Source organism: Lepus europaeus, chromosome 8 (assembly GCF_033115175.1).
Source record: "Lepus europaeus isolate LE1 chromosome 8, mLepTim1.pri, whole genome shotgun sequence".
Classification (NCBI taxonomy): Eukaryota; Metazoa; Chordata; class Mammalia; order Lagomorpha; family Leporidae; genus Lepus; species Lepus europaeus.
Genome location: NC_084834.1, coordinates 57,007,048 through 57,029,255, shown reverse-complemented (window position 1 = coordinate 57,029,255; position 22,208 = coordinate 57,007,048). Strand labels below are relative to the sequence as shown.

Genomic DNA, 22,208 nt, shown 5'->3' with positions numbered 1-22,208 from the left:
AAATCCGATCTCCAACCATCATTTAGACTGACCAGATGGTGGAATGGCTGGGCCACTCAGTGGAAGAGGTTTAGAGCCCCACCTTCCATTATTGTCCACCAAACAGAAAAGATAACCCAATGATCACTGATCAGACACACCTCAATCATTGGAAAATAGATTATTGATGATATGACAGAATAAAAATGTAAAAAAAAATTATTTGAGAGGCAGACCAACAGCAAGTGAGAGAGATAGACAGAGATGGAAATAGAGGCAGACACAAAGCCAGAGAGACAGAGAGCCCCACTGTTCACTGACTTATGTCCATAACACCCACAATAGATGGGGCTGAGCTGGGGTGGGGGCCAGGAGTCAGGAGCCATGAATTCAATCCAGGACTGTCACTTGGGTGTCAGGAACTCAATTACCTGAGCCATCTTCACTGTCCCCAGAATCTACATTGGCAGGAAGCTAGAGTTAGGGGATAGAGCTGGATATCAAACCTGGGTATGATGATATGGGAACCAGATTTGCCATTTGTAATGCCAACTTGCTTCAGGTTAAAAGGATAAATTGCCTTTGAAGTTTAATTATCCAAAAATTAGCCATGCACTCTGAATTTATAAAAGTAGAGAGGAATCTGAGCATTGCAAAGTAACTTTAAATATAATTAGCTTTAAAATATGCATTATTTATATGACATAAACCTTTTTAAAGATCAAGATATTTTGAAATATTCTGTGAGCCCAATTTTTTGAAGTTGGAATAAAGGAAATGAAAGATGTTAGTTTTATATTGCTTTGTTTGATTCTTTCAAGATCTAATCATATTTGTTAAAGAAATATTACCTTCTACAACTAAGTGCAAAACCTTTAAAAATCATGTGTATTTAATTATTTTCATTTTGACCCCATGAAGTCCTTCTTAGAAATCTCCTTCTCTACCGAAATTAAGAAGATAATCATTACAAAATGGAAACAACGAAAGAATTGCTTCCTCTATCTAAAAGGAGATTACAATGAGCAAAAATTAGTTTGTATTTAAGGGTTACAAGTTTCATTACCTATTTTTCCTTACTTAGAGAAAATAGTTAATGCTATTCATAGGTTGATTTGCAAATATTCTAAACTAAGTCTAAAAAGTTATTTTCTTTTTTGATATTAAAAAAAACATTTTAATGTTATTCTCATTTTTGAAAGAGAGAGAGAAGGAGAGGGAGAGGGAAAGGGGGGCAGAAGGGGGGGAGATGTTTTGATTCACTTCCCAAATGTAGGCAACAGCTGAGGCTGGGCCAGGCAGAAGCCTAGAATTCAATCTGCATCTCCGATGTGAGTGACAGTTTCCAACTACTTGAACCATTACCTGCTTCCTCACAGGATGTGCATTGGCAGGAAGCTGAAATCAGAAATGGAGCTGGGACTCAAACCCAGGGTCTCTGAAAAAATGTGGTATCCAAAGGAGTGTCTTAATCACTGTGCCAGACATCCACCTTCTATTTTCTTTGTTGGTGGCATCTTCTGTAAGCTTATTGATGCAGAAAAGCAAAACAAAACAAAACTATGATGTGAATACCTTTTAGGTGTATCTCTAAAGAGATAACTGCTGATTTCAGCCCCATCTGGAATTACTGATGAATCATGAAAGAATGCCTTGTCCCGGATCTGCATCTGAAACAGCTCCTCATCTCGAGTGGGTAACTTCTGAGTCCTCGAGCTGAGTGGTAAGAGCAGCCACAACAGACAGCAGTGGAGCAGCACCATCCTGGGCCAACAAAAATGATTGCTCTTGTTAGTTCTGCAGGCAGACCTTGGGCAGGTTGCAAATTTCTGAAACATTAACATTATAGTACTTTTAACACACAAGCTTAGACACGTGTGATGTTTTAAAAACAGGCACATGATCTTGATACAATTCTCCTTTGTTTTTATTCTTCAAACAATTTCATGAAGTTGAAAATGAATTCACTAAAATTTCAGACATTAAAATGATTTGGAAACAAAAGGACTCTTGAAACGTCAACTTTCTTGGGTCTTAAGAAAGACTATCCTCATTTCAATGTGACAGAAGCCAATACAGTCATTACAGAGAATGTCACATCAGTGTCGCAAAACTTGTACTGAAATGATCAGTTAAGGTCAGATCTTCCACCTGTTATAAAAGTTATGCCAGTGTTTGGTTGGAATTGCTCATGCAGTCGAGTCTCTAATTGCTGATACAGTCAATTTATTGCATTCGACACAAATTGCAGGGGCCAACTGACAGCCCAAGTGTTACCAGTGTTCAATTATTTTGCCTAAATTTTTTTTAAACTTTTATTTAATGAATATAAATTTCCAGTGTACAGCTTATGGATTACAATGGCTCCCCCCCCCCCATAACTTCCCTCCCACCTGCAACTCTCCCCTTTCCTGCTCCCTCTCCCCTTCCATTCACATCAAAATTCATTTTAAATTCTCTTTATATACAGAAGATCAATTTAGTATATATTAAGTAAAGATTTCAACAGTTTGCACCCACACAGAAACACAAAGTGAAACATACTGTTTGAGTACTAGTTATAGCATTAAATCACAATGTATAACACATTAAGGACAGAGCTCCCACATGAGGAGCAAGTGCACAATGACTCCTCTTGTTGACCCAACAAATTGACACTCTAGTTTATGGCACCAGTGACCACCCTAGGCTCCTGTCATGCGTTGCCAAGGCTATGGAAGCCTTCCGAGTTCACCGACTCTGATCAAGGTCATAGTCAAAGTGGAAGTTCTCTCCTCCCTTCAGAGAAAGGCACCTCCCTCTTTTTTTTTTTTTTTTAAGGGAAAGGGTTTATTGGGGAACACCCAACAGACCAGAAAGCTGATTCCAGCCAAGACTGGGAGAAAAGTCACTCATCTTTTGTAGGTAGAGGGGTTTGTCTGTAGAGAAATTTTGAACAATTATACAGCATTAAGTGGGGAAGAGGACCATCAGTACACACAGATTGGGAGTAGAGCCATTGGTGGTAGAGTAGAGGTTATGATTACAAAGGAATGAGGCCCAAGTGCGCTAGACAGGGTCTAGAACAAAGGACAGAGTCATTATTAGAGGAGCTAAGAAAGGTGCTCTCTAAGCTACAATTAAGTTTTCTGATTGAGAGGCAAATAGAACCTGATAGAAGGGGCTTGATAATAATCTGTTGGGCTTTAGGCCTTGTAAGTTCAGAGGCCCAGACCTATCTATCTCTTCACATGGGGTATATCCTAAGGGAGGTGTGAACCTCCTAGGGGAAGGCACTCTGTTGAATTGCATTACTTGGCTGGCCTGGGAGGAGAGCTGGCCAGGTAAAGGCAGGTGGCATCTCTAACAAGAAATTTACAGTTCTGCCTGCAATGTTGCTGACCCTACTTGGCCATCCCCTCAGCTGCAGTGGTCACTTTGGAAGTTGGGCTGAGTGAAGGGCTTTTCAGCTTAGAGCCAATAAGATCTGTGGCTCTGACCTGGGCATCCTTCGACTCCAGGGCAGGTCCATTTCCAGTGATCCAACTCTTGGCAGAGCTGCCAGGGCTCTTCACAAGCTGACTTCTGCTGAAGCCCAGGCTTACCACATTGAAAGCCACTGCAGTGGACTGGCCTGTTGGGTCTTCTTGAGGGCAGATCACTGTACAGATCAGCCATTAATAGGCCTGCCACCCATTGCTTCTGATGCCTAGCTTTCTTTTCCTCCTGGTTTGTGTTAAAGCAGACCAGAGGATGCAAGTCAAGGGAGTGCCCGTATCCCATCTCTAATCTTCGGTGGCCTGAACTACAAGTCTATAGTCACAGGCATGTTCTGTAGTAGTTTTTCTAAGGTAGACAATGCCCATGAGGAAAATTATATTTTCACTTAAAAACTTTCTTTCCCTTTGGTCTGAAAGGGAGGTTTTTTCTACTTACTGTTTACTTCACTGATGGCGAAGTAAATCTAGCTATGAGATTATAATTTAAGCTCTTATTTTGGCTGTGCTATTACAGAAAAATGTTAGCCATCTCTTTTATAAGGTCTAAAGATTAAATTGTGCGTCCTACAGATTCCTTCAAAATAGAATTAGTTTCCTACCTTGAAGAGAATAGAGAAATGAAAGAACAAGTTGGGCTTAGAATAGAGAAATGAGGGAGCAAGTCCTAGATCGCTTGCTGACAATAGCAATATCACATGAATACTTAGCAAACAGTTTCAACCATTAGATAACAACTTAATAAAACATTTAACAGAAGGTCCAATATTTTGCCTAAAATTTGATCAAGGATTTCATTATACAGTACTATGCTTAATCCAACATCAAATTTTCCTAAACCAGAGATGGCTAGAGATTATAGAATTCATTTTCTCATAGGTTAAACAAGTCACTCCAAATCACAAAGTTGAGTTATTTGTTGGTCTATAGTGGTCATAGACTACCTGACTGTTTAATGTTACATTTACATTTAAACCTAAACTTCTCCATGTTAGAAAGTAGGCTTGGGTTTCCACTCTCATATCAAGCCAGACCTCTGAAAAGTTATATGTTTAGAATGTTGGTCTCACACTCCAGCCTAGTATTTTCATGAGTTATGATTCAGCATTGATCACTGACTTCCATCAAAGATCCTATAATAATTTGAGATGAGGTGAATACTTGTTTTATTTTTAAATAGTCATTATTATAGAATGAGTAATTAACCTCTACTTAAAACAGCAGTTGTCTTTAATTCCATTTTTATCTGAAATGACATCAAAAGTGAATAAGATAACTAAAAATACCTTTTAAGAGGAACAAAATTATAAACTTTATTTTTATTTGTTTGACAGGTAGGGATGGAGGAGAGAGAGAAAAGAGAGAGAGAGAGAGAAACACCTCTTGTCTGTTCACTGGATGAGGAGCATGGAACTCAATATGGGTCTCCCACATGAGTGACAGGGACTCAATGACTTGAGCCATCACCTACTGCTTCTCAGGGCACACATCAACAGGAAGTTGGAATCGGGAGTGGAGCTGGGACTCGAACCAACAATGTCCTAACCATATACCAAATGCCTGCCTGGATTTTTTTCTCAATTTTAATGAGAGTGTTAGAAATAGTTATTTTTTTCAGTGAGTTTGCTCAAAAAGTTCATTTAATTTCCTTTTTCCAAATATCTTTGCCCCGTGTTCTGCAGTTTTCCATACAAAGTGTCTGAAGTGTTCAGAGTTACAGTGCAAAGCTCTGCACTAAGTTCACGAACTGCGTTGCCACATTTGTCCTCACAATAATCCTATAAAGTAGGCAGTGCTCTTAGATGAAAACAAACTTCCATCATATACTTAGAGAAAGGACACAAATCCAGGTGGGACTCACTGCAGAGCCCAAGTTATATCTCTTAAGAAAGCCATAATAATTTCTTACAAGAGGCTCCTAGTCTCCATCTTTATGTCTTAGTTATTGTAATTGAACTTGACCCAGTACTCAGAAACTTGAGATTTAGTTTCAGCTTCTAACTAGAAGATCTTAGGCAATTCCCTTGCTGTTTGTAGACCTTGGTTTCTGAAGGATTTGGACAGATGGTCTCTACACTCTAAAAATGAGCAATGATTCTGTCACTGAATATTAACCTCCTCTTCCAAACAAGCTGGCCATTTAGGAATAAGACCAGGCCTCCTTACGTTTCACAAAACAATCTCCCCCTCCAAAATGCAGACAACTATCAAGGAGGAAGCCAAAGAGAGTTGGGGAGTTAAGTAGAAGCTCATATGAGTTTTACAAAGAGGAGATAAGGCTGTGTCCACAAAATCAAAACTCAATTATCCTAAACACACAGGGACGTGGGGGACTGAAGTAGATGAGGTCTCCACTTGCCATCCTCTTTCTTCCTCTTCTGCCTGATCAGAAATACTGCTATTACCCCACAAGAAAACATAGTCCATTTACTTCCCTTGTAGTACCATTCCCCAAACATTGTCTCCTGAGAGCAAAAGAGGACACACAATTAAAAAAAAAAAAAAGTTCTTTTCATACCTAGTAGGAACTTGGAGCAAACATGCTGTGGGAGCACCTGCGTGTGAGGAAGTCAGGCGTGTTTGCCCTGGTGTCAGTCAAGTGCAGCCTTCCCTCGTTAGGCTCCAAGTGTGCCCATACAGCTGTCAACTTCACAGTGCCACTGCACAGCTCCGCAGGATGAGCTCCTGGCGCCCCAGGGTTCTTGGGATATTTAGGTCAGCCCCAGAGTCAGAGAAGCAGCTAGTCACTATTACCAGGAATTTTCCCAGTGTCCTCAACTGCCCGTTGAAGAGCTCTCTCATTATGAAATCAGATAATTGCAAGAGCTGAATTTTGAGAGAATGTCAATATTAATAAATCTTTTGTAGACTTGCTGCATGCCAGGCCTTCTTCTGGGTGCTTTTTATATGTTATCTCATCTAATGCTAGCAGCAACCTGTGAGGTAGGCAGTGTTTTCATGTATTTATTAGAAATGCACTGTGTGTGACAGAAAGAGTCTGATAGAAACAGAGGGAGAGAGATGGGGGGAGGGGAGAGACAGAGAAAGAGAGAGAGAGAGAGAGAGAGAAACTTTTCTCAGATGGTTCGTTCCCTAAATGTTCACAACAGCAGATGCCAAGCTAGTCTGAAGCCATAAGCCTGGAACTCCATCTGGGTCTCCCACTTGGGTAGCAGGAACCTAAGTACTTGAACCATCTGCTGTCTCCCAGGTGCATTAGTTGGATACTGTATCAGAAGCAGAAGTGGGACTTGATCCTAAGCATTCTGATATGGGTTGCAGGTATAGGAAACAGCAACATAACCTGCTGTGCCACAATGCCTGCTCCTATTTTTCTCATTTTAAAGGTGAGCCAGTAGGCTTAGACAGGTAAGTCACAAAATAAATACTATTGAGAAAAATATGAGCTATTCATATGGGTGACTTAAAGCATGGCAAATGAGGGAGCAGGTGTTTAGCCTAAAGGTTAAGATGCCTGCATCCCACATTGAAGTGTCAGGGTTCTATAACTATTTCCTGCTCCTGACACCATCTTCCAGCCAATGCTGATCCTTTGGGGCAGTGGTGATGGCTCAAGTAATTAGGTTCCTGTCTCCTCCTACTTGGGAGACCTGGCTTGCATGCATTACAGTTGGCTCTTGCCATGGCCCAGGCACATCTATGGTAGGCATTTAAGAGTGGAGCAGCAGATGGAACTCTGGATTCTCTCTCTCTCTGCCTTTTAAATATTTAACAAATATAATTTAACAGTATATAAATATCATAAATCAGATTAATGTATATTTCCATATTAGCTTCTTAGCAATTTAACATCAGTAAACAATTTCAGATTTTAAGAGTTATGTAGAGTGGGGTGCTAGGAGGCAGTTCTCCCTAGGTCTCTGTTTTTGCTTGTTTTGTGGGTAAAAGCACTGACTCTGTTTGTTCTACATCATCTTTTCAAGGTTGTTTGTTCAGCAAATAGCCTTGGAAGATAAAGCCTCTGGATACAGCAAAGAGCAGTCCTGGTTCCTACCCAATAGAAAAGGTTTGGGTTCCCTAGATTTGAGGCTCCTCTCCTATTATAGAACCTACTTCCACAGGCTGGCTCCATCTGGCCCTCTTTGCACCATCATTAGTCAAGGAGCCAGTGGAAGAAAGCACTGATTCTGTGCCCACCACTTTTTTTTTTTTTTTTTTTTTTTTTTGAGTAATAAAGGCCTTTGTCTCTGACCTAGGAGCCTTTTGCCTTGTTGTAGGCTTCTTCACTCACTTGCAGGTAGGAGAAAATTTCAAAACCCCTACAGTTCTTGAAACTAAGCTTTACATATTATTTTACTTGTTCAATTAAGGCAAAGCAGATATTTTTTAGAAAGGTGTTTAAAATTAATTTGACTCTAAATCCCATAAATTTAAATTCTGTCAGGTTATGGTTTCCAAAACATTATCTAGGGGCCGGTGCTGTGGTGCAGCAGGTTAAAGCCCTGACCTGAAGTGTTGGCATCCCATATGGACGCCAGTTCAAGACCTGGCTCCTCCTCTTCCAATCCAGTTCTCTGTTATGGCCTGGGAAAGTAGTAGAAGATGGCCCATGTCCTTGGGCCCCTGCACCCATGTGGGAAATCCAGAAAAAGTTCCTGGCTCCTGACTTCGGATTGGCTCAGCTCCGGCCATTGCAGCTATCTAGAGAGCGTACCAGTGGATGGAAGACCTCTCTCTGTGTCTCCACCTCGCTCTGTAACTCTGTCTTTCAAATAAATAAGATAAATCTTTTTTAAAAAAAAGTTATCTAACAACATTCAATTATTGTTGAGGAAAAGCTTATTCAGATATTACAGAATATTAATCATTTGCTGAACTTGATCTGGTTGTAGACAGAATTTTTAGCAGAAAATATTTAACATTTATTTTATTTATTTTGAAAGGTGACAAGAGAAAGAGAGAGAGAGAGAGAGATCCTGTTCTCTATTTTACTTCTCAATTGGCCACAATGACCAGGTATTGGAGGAATGTATTTAAAAGAAGCATTAAATGTAACCAATGAAAAAAACTACTTCACAGATACACTCTGCATATTTTTACAACTTACATTCACTGATCAAAAACTTGAAGCTGCATTTAGATACTGCTTCAATGATGGTTTTAATATTTCAGATTTTCCCCCTTATAAATAAAATATTTGCTCTTAGACACTCAATTTCAGAATTGCTCCCTCTAAATAAACAACTGGAAATTCCTTCTTAAGTCTTGGGTAACTCAGTCTCTAAGAACAGACTTCTAAGATTACAAAAGTGCCCTCTAATGGCATAACTTTTCCTCTCATTTCTTCATGTTACTTCTAAGTTTCGAGAGCTTATCTAAATCTGAAGTTTAAATGAAATAGCATGCAGCCGAATTGTACTTTTAGCAGCTCCTTTTCTCCTGGCCATCTGGTGGATAATGTAGGAAATGTGTCTGTATAGCAAGAAGCCTTGCTGTTTTTCTCCAACCGAAGCTCTAATTCAAACACAAGTAGAAAGCTGCTAGGATGATTCCAAATATTTTTATTTTGCTAGACTGGTCAGTCAATATGGCTGCACAATTAGTAACAACCCAGAAAAACTCAATGGTGTCATACCGATTACTGAGAAGATTGACTGACTGTTCCGATTGCAAGGTTCTAATGAAATCAAGCATATAGATGCTGAGCTCAAATTCTGATATCATTCATGCTGTCAAAGGCCTTCTTCACATTCAGCACACACTTTCATATCCTGCCAAGACTGAAGTGAGAAAAAAGTGACCCAATGATTTCATATTCCCCAATCTTTGGAAAATACATTATTGGTGATGTGACCTAACTCTTTGCTGGAATACCACTGTGTCCCAGGTTAAAAGGGAACCTATTCTTGAAGTATAATTGTCTAAAGATGAAACCTGTGCTCCATGATTAACAAAGGTGGGGAAGGGCTTGGGTACGGGGAAGTAAATAACTTTAATGTAATTAGTTCGCATCATATGAATGTGCACACACACACACGCATTCTGTGTCAAACTACGTAGAAATACTACACTTCAATGAGTTGGTGTGGGAGTAAAGGTAAATGAGTAGTGGCCCTAAAAGAAGAATCTTTTAGATATTAGAGTGGAAGATAAAAGGCCTGTGAGAGTTTTGCAGGCATGGAAAGCCAAGACACTTTGGCAAAAAAAAAAAAAAAAAAAAAAAATGACCTAAATGAAAGATCTCTGTGAGTGAGATCCCAGTGGAAACTACAGGCCATCAGAGAAGGAGGTACCTTTCTCTGAAGGGAGGAGAGAACTTCCGCTTTGAATATGGCCTTTTCTAATGAAGATCGAAGTTGACTAACTCAAGAGGCTTCCATAGCCTTGGCAGGCCATGACAAGAGCCTCGGGTGATTACTGACGTCATAAATAAGAGTGTCAATTGTTAAATCAACAATGGGAGTCACTGTGCACCTGCTCCCCATGTAGGACCTCTGTCCTTAATGTGTTGTACTATGAGAATTAATGGTGAAACTACTACTCAAACAGTACTCTATACTTAGTGTGTCTGTGTGGGTGCAAACTATTGAAATCTTTGCTTAGTATATACTAAGTATATACTTCTGTACATAAAGATAATTGAAAATGAATCTTGATGAAGAATGGGATGGGAGAGGGAGTAGGAGATGGGATGGTTGTGGGTGGGAGGGAGGTTATGGGGGGAAAAACCACTACAATTCAAAAGTTGTACTTTGGTAATTTATATTTATTAAATAAAAGTTGAAAAAAAAAACAAAAATAAAAAAGAATAAAAAAGCAAGATGCAAAGTGGGAAAAGATATTTGACATATTTAAAGCCCACAAGGAACTCACATCTAGACTATATGTAATATCTCTTATAAATTAATAAAGAATTTTTTTCTAAAAAATATTAGATTGGAACATTTGCTGCCCACTTTCTAGTAAGCAGGTAAACACAATAGCCCAAGAGATGTACACAAGGGATTTCTTTTTCCTATTTTAGGACTTGATGGTGGAAGCTGCTTCTTCCACTGGTCTCCTTTGCTTTCTTTGCTAATTCCACCACTCCAGCCCTCAGCCTCTCCGATCTAGTCTCCTCATGATCCAGAGAAAGTGGGAGGTATGGACTGCAGAGGCTGAATTGTAGACCAATCTCTAAATAATGCCAGTGGATAGATATGAAGTATTTTTTATTGTTCCACATGGAATAAGGATACAGCAAATGATAGGTAACTGGAAACATACAAGTAGTTCTGAGATATAATTTTCAGCATTAATTTGAACTCTTTTTTTATTCTGTGGAGGCTTCAATATAGTTAAAATAAAGGGCCAAATGACTTGGGATATCCTTCTGGAAACACTTGTGATTGTAAAATGGTCAAGTCAAAAGCAAAGTAAAAAATGGAAGGAAGCTTGAATAATTTATCATTGTATCAAGGAGACATCCAGGCTGACCTCCAACACCACACAAAGCACAGCAGGCCTCAGAGCCCATGACACCTGCCCCAGGGGTCTGCAGCAGCTCCATGACTGTCATTTTGAAAAATTTATGAGCAATTACATAAGGCCAACTAGTCCATGCACCAGTCTTGGTTAAAGTATTGGTCAACCTGGTGAACATAAAAGTGTATTATTTGAAATTCCAGAAACATGAGTAATAAGTAAATAAATCTGGGTTTTTTTTTACTACTTATAAGAAGTTTTTAAATGTATTCAACTACAAAGCCTAAATGAGAATCTTGCCTTAAGTGTATGGAAATATTTCAAACCACTAGAAAGTTTGCCTTTAATATAATTTACTTTTTAATTTGAAAGGCAGAGAAACCGAGAGAGGGAGCTCCCATTCACTGGTTGCTCCTCAAATGCCCAGAAGAGCTGGAGCTGCGCCAGGAGAAAGCCAGGAGCCTGGATCTCAATTTAGGTCTTGCACATGGGTGTCAGGGATTCAGCTACCAGACCATCATAGGCTGCCACACAAGGTGTGCTGTAGCAGTAAGCTGAAGTGGGGAGAGAGACAGGAGTCAAACCCAGGTACTCTGATAAGGGATAAAGGCATCCCAAGTGGTGACTTAACTTTGGCACCCTATGGTCACCCACACCTTTAATACTTATAGACAGCTATTTCATTATGGCATCTCACCAATGCAAGGAATTTTCTAATCTTGTAAATAAAAAGTTCTTTTGAGTTTTTATGTAACTGTCCAAGACTCTCTGAAAGCAAAGCATGGCACTAATGAGGGCACTGTAACATTTCTCAACACTGTAGATTCCTCAGAACAGCAGTCAGCCATTCTACCTACTTGTGATAATATGCTCAATGCAAACTTCCCCACCTCTCTATCACCAACAACCAAGGCCCTACAAATTCTGGCAGAAACACATGAACATATTGGTAAAAAGCATAATCAAGCTCTTATATTCATTACATGTTATAAAATTTAAGATATTATTTATTCATGTAAATATGCCTTGGAAACTATACTATTAAAAAATGGTATCATTAAGATTCACTTAAAAACTCATAAATAAGTCCAATCATGTGTAAGCCACAAACTTGAAATAAATTTATAATGACCAAAAATAAGGATGGACATTCAGACTAACTTAAAACAAATGCATCTGGAACAGATGAAACCCAATGTTTAATTATAGAGTGGAAAGTGTATGATTACAATTTACTGAGGATAATTTCAAGGAATGGTCTGCTGCAGAGATTTCTGTTATTTTCTTTTCCTTTTCAAGTGCAAATATTTAGTCTTTTTTAACTTCTATTTTTAAACTCAAGGGCATTTGTTTTCATTTGGATCATCCATGTCACATCTGATAATAAATATGAAACTTTTGATCTAACTGGAAAGAAATGTAGCCTTGGTCGGGACAGGCCCTCTGTGTCCGCTTTGCTGCTACCCAGCCGGCACCGAAGCCTCTGTGCATTTCAGCATTAACATAGAGAGCAAGGGCCAGTGCTGTGGCCCAGTGGGTTAACACCCTGGCCTGAAGTGCCAGCATCCCATATGGGCGCCAGTTCGAGATCTCTGCTGTGGCCTGGGAAAGCAGTGGAGGATGGCCTAAGTCCTTGGGCCCCTGCACCCACGTGGGAGACCTGGAGGAGGCTCCTGACTCTTGGCTTCGGATCGGCATGGCTCCAGCCATTGTGGCCATTTGGGGAGTGAACCAGCAAACAGGGGACCTCTCTGTCTCTCTCTCTCTGCCTCTCCTCTCTCTGTGTAACTCTGACTTTCAAATAAATAAATAAATCTTTTAAAAAGATAAAAGATTAACCAAATTAATGACATCATCATCATCTTCAAAGTAATATCCCAGAATACTAGAATGAGAATTACAAAAAAATAAAAACAAATTGCATCTTTAAAAAAATATAGGGCAGGTGTTGTGGTACACAGGGTTAAACCACTGCTTGGAACATCCATATTCCCATATTGGAGTGTTGGTTTGAATCCTGGCTTCACTTCTTCCAATCCAGTTTCTTGCTAATGCATCCTAGGAGGCAGTGGATGATGGCTCACAGGACCAGGCTCCTGCCACCTACATGGGAGACCTGGTTGGAGTTCCTGGCTTCTGGCAAGGGCTCCTGGCTTTGACCTGGCCAAACCCTGGTAATTACAGTCAGCTGGGGAGTGAACTAGCAGATGGAGGCTCTCTCTCTCTCTCTCTCTCTCTCTCTCTCTCTCTGTGTGTGTATGTGTGTCTGTCTGTCTGTCCCTCTCTTCTCTTACTCTTGCCCTTCCTTTCAGGTGGATGAAAATAAAATAAAAATAAATGTTAAAAAATAAATTCTTAAGAGAAAAGTGTTAGAATGTCCCCACTTGCCAGCTGGGATATTCAATTTCCCTGAAGGCAGAAATGCAGCAACAAAAAATTCCCAGCAACAATTTTATTTTGTTGTCATTTGTGAACAATGAAATGTTGACTCAAGTTACTTTATTGTTCTTAGAAATCATACAATATCTTCTACCATGGTGGAAAATTGGAGGAAAATGCAGCATATTGTGGTTTGGTAGATCCTATTTGTAAAGGGAGAAATAAAGCATGTAGAAATGAAGGGTTCATGTTCTGCTATAATGAGTGGTCGCTGGCATGTGCCAGGTGAACGCTCATTCTGCAGTAACAGTGGAATGCAGCTGAAACATTCGAGCTCCTACCTACAATAAAGTGGAGCTGACATTACATACAGGACCTGTGTGCTAAAGCTCTCTAAATGCAGGCTGTCATTACATAGTGGCCGGATTACGAAAGGTTTTAGAGTTCATTTTGTCAATAATCTATGGATTAGGGACCTTCATATACATTTCAACTGCACTGATTCCAACCTCCACTAACACTTCCCTCGATGACTGCCAACTTTCATTCTGAAAGGAAATTAAATTAATATAGAAAAGCAATGTAGAATTGCAATATGCCAAGAATTCAAGTAAAGTTTCCATTCTGTCACCCGCCCTCTCTGATCCTCATGGTGCATAGTTCCTGCAGGGTCAAAGCCGGGGTATTCTAATTTTATAAGTGGCCAAGTCTACAGAGTAAGAATTATTTGAGAAAAGATTGGATTTTAAAGTAAATAATCCTGTATTTCTACCATCATTAATGTCAATGAAAAGAAAAGGGGACAAGAGAAATGGCCAAAATAATTACAAGTGCCACAGATAAAAACAGTTTTTGACCCAGGGAGTCAGATGCATTCTACTAAAGAAAGAGTACATTCTCTATGCATCTGAATGGTGATTAGCAGGTATGATCAATTTCAAAAGCAATGTATAAAATATTGTCAAGTAAAACTGGAACAAAACATGAAATATCATCTTCTTATCATAATGTCTTACTTAGGTACATCTCTGATAGCAGAGATTACTTCCCTTATCGTGGGAGATGCTAATACTTCCTGGAATGATAGTTCCTAAAGGAGGAATATTATGCTTAGTTGCTTTTCTTACTTTTGTAAGACTAAGCCTTGTATCCTGTTGTTCTGCTAAAAAAAAGATGAAAATCATTTCCTGTGCAATGTCCCCCAAAGCAGTTTGCAAATTGTACACCTCATTCTTCACTGAAATTTAGCACTTGGGGCCCTGCCACCCACATGAGAGACCTGGATTGCGCTCCTGGCTCCTGACTTTATCCTGGCCCAGATTCAGGTGTTGTGGGCATTTTGGGTGTGAACCAGTGGATGGGACCACTCTGATTCCATCTTTCTCTGTGCCCCTGGCTTTCAAATAAAACAAACAAACAAATAAAAGAACACTTCAGCAGGAAAATGTCTTAGAAACTCCCATCTTATTCAATCCTCATAAGCAACAACCCTAAATTGTTTTTATTGCTTACTTATTTTTAAAAAAAGTATTTATTTATTTATTTTATTTGAAAGGCAGAACAATGGAGGAAGCGAGAGACTGAGAGAAAGATCTTCCATCGATTGACTCACTCTCCAGTTGCCTGCAACAGTCTGGCTAGGCTGAAGCCAGGAGCCAGGAACTCCATTGGGTCTCCCTTATGGGTATCAGGAGCCTAAGTATTTGGGTCATCTTCTGCTGCTTTCCTGGGTGCATTAACCAGAAGCTGGATAGGAAGTTGAGCATCTGGGACTTTAATCTGCACTCCAAAATAGGATGCTGGCATTGTAGGTGGTGGTTTAACCTACTGTGCCACTATGCCAGTCCTTGAACATATATATATATATATTTTTCATCTATTTCATGTAGTACATTTTACCCCAACAAGGATTTTTAAAAATTGAAAAGACCTTTCTAGTTCCACATCACATTAACAAAACAAAGTACCTACATTATTCAGGATCAAAGATTCTCCTGTTCTTCTACCAAACCTAGTCTGAAAACCTGCACTGGTGACTCCTCCAGTGACATATGCCAGGCATAGGGCCTGATCTTCCATAAACTTGGGATCAAAGACTTGTTTATGACCCAGCTGCTGGTGATACAATAAAAAGCGAGATCCAACAAGGCAGTGACAAACAGAACTCTCGTAAAGAGCAAGCATGGGAGATGTATAGATGTGGTGACTATGGCAAGGTAAGGCGTCTGCTCTGTGTTGGGCACTGCCTGTGCTCCTGAGAATGCAGCAGGGCCCAAGATGTGTGACGCTCTTGTGCTTGTGGGGCATCCCCTAGGTGGGTGAGAGAGACAGTGATGAAGTAAACAACTCAGTGTAACCAATGACTCCAGAAAACCAGGTGTATCATGAAGAAAATGTAACAGGCTGACAGAAAGGAGATCTATCCAGGTCCAGTGGTCAAAGATGGCCTCTGTGAGGAACTAACATGTCAGCAGGATCTTCAATGAAAAGTTAGTCTTCCAGAGCCCCCCAAGGTTGCAACTAGAAGGGAATGTGACACACGGGGACACTGGCCAGACAATGGTCTCCCAAGCTTCACGCCTGGCAACCTGCCTCACCTGTGAGTGATACAACATCAGCCACTGAGTGGATACCCGGCACCCATGGGGCCAGCAGGAAGGTGCTGGCTCACCGAGGCCACAGCAGCCCTGCAGGGTGAGGAAGGACGGACTGGCCACTGTTAAACACAGGGGGCCAGCTTGCCAGCAGGCCCATGAGCAGATGAAAGCTGGATTAGAGGTACTCTAGCTGGACCAGAAGGGCATTACAGAGGAGACAGCAGCTCAGAAACATAAAGAGTTTATCTGCTAAAGCGCTCCCATGGAACAGAGGAGTTTTAGAAGAAAAAGGGGCCCCAAAAGAGGAAGGATGCTTCCTGACTTTCCAGAAGGAGTTACCAACACATAGTGTGCTATGAGAACCCCGGGGAGACTCCTCATAGGATTGCTGCGGTACAGAGTTTACTTAGATGGTTTGTTATCTGAGCTCTCTGTACAATGTCAATAAGTCAACTAGTGCCCATTGCAAGTCTCCTAGGGACCCCAAATGCTGATAAGGCAGGATCATAGCCCTTCAGTCAAACCGGAGACATTGTTTCTTGCAGTTCTTTCTTATCTCACTCTGATTATTATTTTTATATCTTTTTTCTCCTCCCTGTGGAACAGCTCTTCATGAGGCTAAATGAAATAAGTTTAGAAACAGAAATTACTTTTTACCCAGTTTTGTATGCCCCATGTAGCTGTTTCTAGTTTTCTTGCACAAAGTTGGCACTAAATAAATGTTTACTGAGTTAGACTGCTTTAAAGGGGCTAACCAGAAGAAAGCCAGGCAATCTGAAATCCTTTCCATCAGAAAAATCCTGAAAACTCCTGAATTGTGCAAGGAAATTGGAGCAGGTTTTTTGCCAAACCCTCAAGTCTCAGTCTTCATTCTACATCCATTTACCTTCTTGTCTCTCTCTTTCTCTCTCTTTTTTTTTTTTTTTTTTTTGGAGATTTATTTATTTGAGAGACAGAGTTATAGAATAGAGAGAAGGAAAGAGAGAGAGAAAGAGAGAGAGAGAGAGAGAGAGAGAGAGAGAGAGAGATCCTTCACCCACTGATTCACTCCCCTAATGGCTGTGCCAGGCCAAAACCAGGAGCCAGGTGCATTAGCATGGAGCTGGATGGGAAGTAGAGCAGCTCGGACTGGAACCAGTGCCCATATGGGATGCTGGTACTGCGGGCAGAGGTTTGACCCATTACTCCATAGCACTGGCACCCTATTTCCTTTCTGATGCTCTGGCACCAAGCCCTCCATGGTGTAAAAACGGCCCTCTGGTGGCTCCTGCAGACCCCACTTAGAAGAAAGGCTTGATTTGGGTGGAACCTGGGCCCTAGTCCTTCCTCTGCCAGGAATACCTCTGTACCACTGTGACTGAGGGCAGCTTAGGGAACTCCAACCCAGAGCCTTGGTTTCCTTGTCATTGGCTGAAATGTTAACTATAGTTCCTGACAAGGCTGCTGAAGGATTGAGTGGTAGATGAGAATAAGGTTGTGCTATGATTTACCACAGCCACACACAGCACACACAGTCTTCCTGGTTACTAACTCAGGGACTGTGATGTGATCTCCATTGTTCTTTTAGCCATCAACCCCTGCCAATCCCTTGGCTACACCATCTTTCTGATTTGGTCTCCCTTCTCTATCCAAGCTGCCATTGCCTCCAATTCACGTTTTGTATCTCATCTTCCTGCTCTCACACCTGTTTCTAACTTCTCTCCTCATCTGTTTTCTGTTGCGCTGGCATTGCCACTTTTCTCAACAAAAATCTATTCTACTATTTTGTTTAAAAAAAAAACCCACAAACATAAAAACTGCAGGTGACTTCCCATGGATCAGAGCATGAAGTCCCTGGCATCCCAGATCCTTTACCCTCTACAGCCTCTCACTCCATCAAACTCATGCACTACATCCTGCTCACACTCTGCTTCTCCAGACCTCAGCGCAAGCCACTCCCTCTGCTCTGATGTCTTTGTCACTTCTATTCATTCTTTAAGACCCAAGAAACTATGACAACAGAAAAATTAAGCTGTGCACTCTTCCATCCTAATACTTCTATTGCAGAACACCTTAAATTATCTGTCTACAGATTCCTGAGATCCCCACAGATAGAAAGATAATTCAATTTATGTTCCCAACAGTTAGAATGCTGAGCACAGAACGCAACCTCAAGCTGATGCTTGTGTCATTTTGTGAATGCATAATGAATAAATTAAAATTAAAATAATATTAAAGGTGAATATTTTTGCTGATGTATGGAATTGCTTTCACCAAGAGATATGATAAATAGAAAACAAGGTGTAGTAACTTTTGACAATTTTCTGGGTGCTCACAATAGATTACCATGTGAAACTTCAACCATTTGGAAGAATATTTTTACTCTTTGGAGGTGGTCATCATGGACACCCATGGCATGGCCACATGGATAAATGATGTATGGTGGGTGGTCTGTGGATGAGGATGCTTCCTCTCTGCCCTCAAGCATACAAAAATGTCCTAGTAAGAAGCATGGCCTTACTCAAGATGTTCTTTTTCCTCTAAAAATAACACTTCATTTTTTCAGTTGGGAAAATTCTGATCTTAAAACAGGAATGTTTTATAAATCAGGGCATCTCAAATCTTTATTGTACAGAGTATCCAATTTCCCCATTAAGATACAGATTCTGGTTTGCAAGGTATGGGCTAGGTCCTTCTAACAAGCTCCTAGGAGATGCAGACCACTTTTATTAGCCAAGTTATAGGTGGCTGTGTCCCTTCCAATCCTGTGGTCTTCATATACATTTATGTGGAAACTTCTCAAATAGTGAGACCCATCATCTGGAAACAGCAGCATCAGGATTTTAATCTTCAGGATTTTGATTTTTTTTCTGGCTTTTTAATCTGTGATTTTCATTCATTAATAAGGTTTAATATTTTAAAGATCTGTTCAGGGAGAAGCATGGATTAAATAGATATTCTACATACCCTCCTACCCCCTTTTTTAAATAACCATATCCATGTAAATTCACAGCATTCTCTTTCTCTGTCTCCTTTACATAAAGAAAAAGTCTATTCCCTTTGAATAAATTATTTTCAAGCACAATATAGATTAGTGGGCCATATGTTAGATTGTAGCAAGACTTGGGGTTACAGCAATGTTTTTAGCTTATTCGTATACTTTATAGCATTTGCAAATACACTATTAAGAAAGAAAATGCTATCAAGAACAAACAGATTTTTTTTCTGCCATAGAATAATAAGTACCATGTAATAAAAAAGTAACCCTTTATTCCATAGGCCTAATTCTGCATATGATGGCACTTCAAAAATCTTATGGAAAATCTACACTCTAGGGTTTTTTTTCCAGATTTATTTTTATTTATTTGGAAAGCAGAGAAAGAGAGAGAGAGAGAGAGAGAGAGAGAGAGAGAGAGAGAGAGAAAATCTTGCATCTGCTGCTTCCCTCCCCAGATGGCCATGATGGTCAAAGCTGGGCCATGCTGAAGCCAGGAACTCCATCCTCATCTGTCACAAGAGTGTCAGTGGCCAAGCAAGTGAACCATCTTCTGCTGCCTTCCCAGGCATATTAGTAGGCAGCTGTATTAGAAGTGGAGCAGCTGAGACTCCAACTGGCACTCAAGATATTGGATGGCGGCATTGCAAATGGTGGCTTAAAACCTGCCACACCACAATGCCAGCCCCCATATTTTTCTTTTAATTCTATTTTTTTCCATGGACTTTAAAAAATTCTCATTTACTTATTTAATTTATTTTAAAGGTGCTGGGACAAACAGAGAGAGAGATGAACAGATAGACAAGCACAACTCTCCCATCCTCAGGCTCACTCCCCAAATGCCTGAAACAGATAGTGCTTTATCAGGCTGAAACCAGGAGCTAATAACTCCATGTGGGTCTCCCAGATGGGTGGCAGGAGCTCAACTTCTTGAACGATCACTTGCTGCCTCCCAAGAGTCCTGTTAGCAGGAAGTTGGAATCAGATCAGAGCTGGGACTCAGACTCAGGTACTCTGATATGGAATCTGGGTGTCACAAATAACATCTTAACCACCATGATAAACAGCTGTCCCTTCCATGGACTTTCTGAAGCTCATATGCCCAAATAGCTAATGGCGTGAACCTTCCCTGCCCCTTGGCCCCAGCAGTTTGTCTGACCTGTCAGAACTATGGCCTGTCTAGTATCAGAGGATTTGTGGGTGCCTTCAGTATCAAAGCACATGACATAACCAAAGAGTAAATAAAATAACTATCATAAAGACACTATGACCCATAAATAGATAGATAAGTAAGTAGATGTACCAGGGACCTAACATAGTTAAAATGGTTAAATCCTAAATTATTTTTATTTACAGAAAAAAGAATAAAGGGGGAGGCACACAAATATATAACTGCCTTGTTTTCATAAAAAAAAAAGCCTTTAAATATATAGGCCTTTTATAAATTCAAGCCCTCTCCCTCCCCGCCCCCCGCCCCCACCGAAAGCAAACATACACACATCTTTGGAAAGACCAGATAATATTCTCCAAGGACACCGGTTCCTGACAATCTGTAGAACCCAGCAGAAAAGTAGGATTACCAAATCACTTCCCTCTTCTCTGTCTCACTCTCCCTTCTAGCTCCTGTCTCATGTCACAGGTGAGCTCTTCTTACATCTTGGTTTCCCATTTTTACTGCAGGATCGAATCTTCTTACAAACTCATGTACTTAAATTTTGAGTCTCTTTTACTGTTTTCTCCTACTATCTTGTAACTTTAAATTTATTCCTATTTCTGTTTTTATACTCATTCATTCCTGTTTTGGGATAGTTACAAGGCTGTCAGGGGCAGGTAGTTAAGATGTAGGGTAAGATGCCTCCACCCCATATCCGAGTGCCTGAGTTTGAGTTCCAACTCAGCTCCCAATTCCAGCTTCCTATTTATGTGCACCCTGACAGGCAGAAGATGATGAACCTCTGCCACCCACATGGGAGACTCAGATCGAAAGTCCAGCTCCCAGTTTAGGTCTTACCCAGCATTGGCCATTGCAGATATTTGGGGAGAGAATCTATATAAGAGCTCTGTCAATCTACTTGTCTTTCTCTCTCTGTCTCTCTGCCCGTCAAATAAATAAAAATAAATGTAAAAAGGCTGTCAAAGCAAAATAGAAAAAAAGGTCACTCAGCTTAGAAGCTCTGCGTTGAAAAACCATGACTCAATCATTATTGTCTTTTTTTTTTTCCTTTGCATGATTCTCTTAAACTCTTCCAGTCTGTTTGCTTGTCTACAAATATGGAGACAATTATTCCCAGGATGGTTATGAGAGCAAACCAAACAATGGATATGATTGTTCTTTTAAAATTAAAAAGTTGCAGGACCAGCGCTGTGGCGTAGCGGGTAAAGCAGCCTCCTGCAGTGCCAGCATCCATATGGCACTGGTTCAAGTCCTGGCTGCTCCACTTCTGATCCAGCTCCCTGCTATGGCCTGGAAAGCAATGGAAGATGGCCCAAATTCTTGGGTCTCTGCACCCACATGAGAGACCTAGAAGAAACTCCTGGCTCCTAGCTTTGGATCAACCCAGCTCCAACCATTGCGGCCATCAGGGAAGTGAACCAGTGGATGGAAGACCTCACTCTCTGTCTGCCTCTCCTCTCTCTGTGTAACTCTGACTTTCAAATAAATAAATGAATCTTTTAAAAAAAATTAAGTTGCTACTTATCTACAAATAATGTAGACCAGTTTCTCAAACTAGTTGCAAAGTTTTATTCAACAGCAAAAAAGGACATGTTTTGATTCACTGTTAAAGCAGGAATATAAGAGGGAGTTTCAGCATCAGATTACTCTGCCTTTATTTACCAAACCTATCAGATAAAGGTTAGGGCCTTATGCAAGGAGAGACTGACTAGGAAAGTCCAAGATGTTGGATTTAAAAAAATAATAATCACAGAAACAGTCAAGACATAATATTCCCTTTGTTATCCTTGATACGACATATCCGAGGACATCAGAACTGCTTCATGCACAAAGATGGATCAGACCAGCTCAAAGGTGAGCACGCTCAGGCTTTTAAGGAGCCAGATCTAGCAAAGGATTTAAGACACACGTGTCGAGATTAGAGCGCTGCGGATCAGGATCAGTTCCCGGGATGTTCTGCATTATTATCTCTGGCTTAAGAGATGATTAAAGAAAAGGACACTTTCAAGAGGCAGATGACGCTGGCAGATCCCACAGTCGTTTTTAATGAAGAGTTTCTAGCACGTAAACCTACAACAGTGAGAGAGATGACAAGCCACAAATAGTGACCCAATATGGGAATATAGACCCGCCATTATGTCATCCTTTCTCCCAAAGAAGTAATGGCTATACTTAGGTGTGGTTTCTCTCTGTTTTTAAGGGAA

General features: G+C 40.5%; 1 protein-coding gene across 1 annotated transcript in view; it reads right to left on the bottom strand.

Moving 5' to 3' along the window:
- Positions 1-22,208, bottom strand: part of NDNF (neuron derived neurotrophic factor) — a 42,269-nt gene that overhangs the window by 9,520 nt on the left and 10,541 nt on the right. Inside the window, exon 2 of the mRNA XM_062199107.1 lies at positions 1,555-1,743. Within this exon, the coding sequence (XP_062055091.1) occupies positions 1,555-1,742 (188 nt within the window). The 5' untranslated portion in view covers position 1,743. The remainder of the gene's footprint in view (positions 1-1,554; positions 1,744-22,208) is intronic.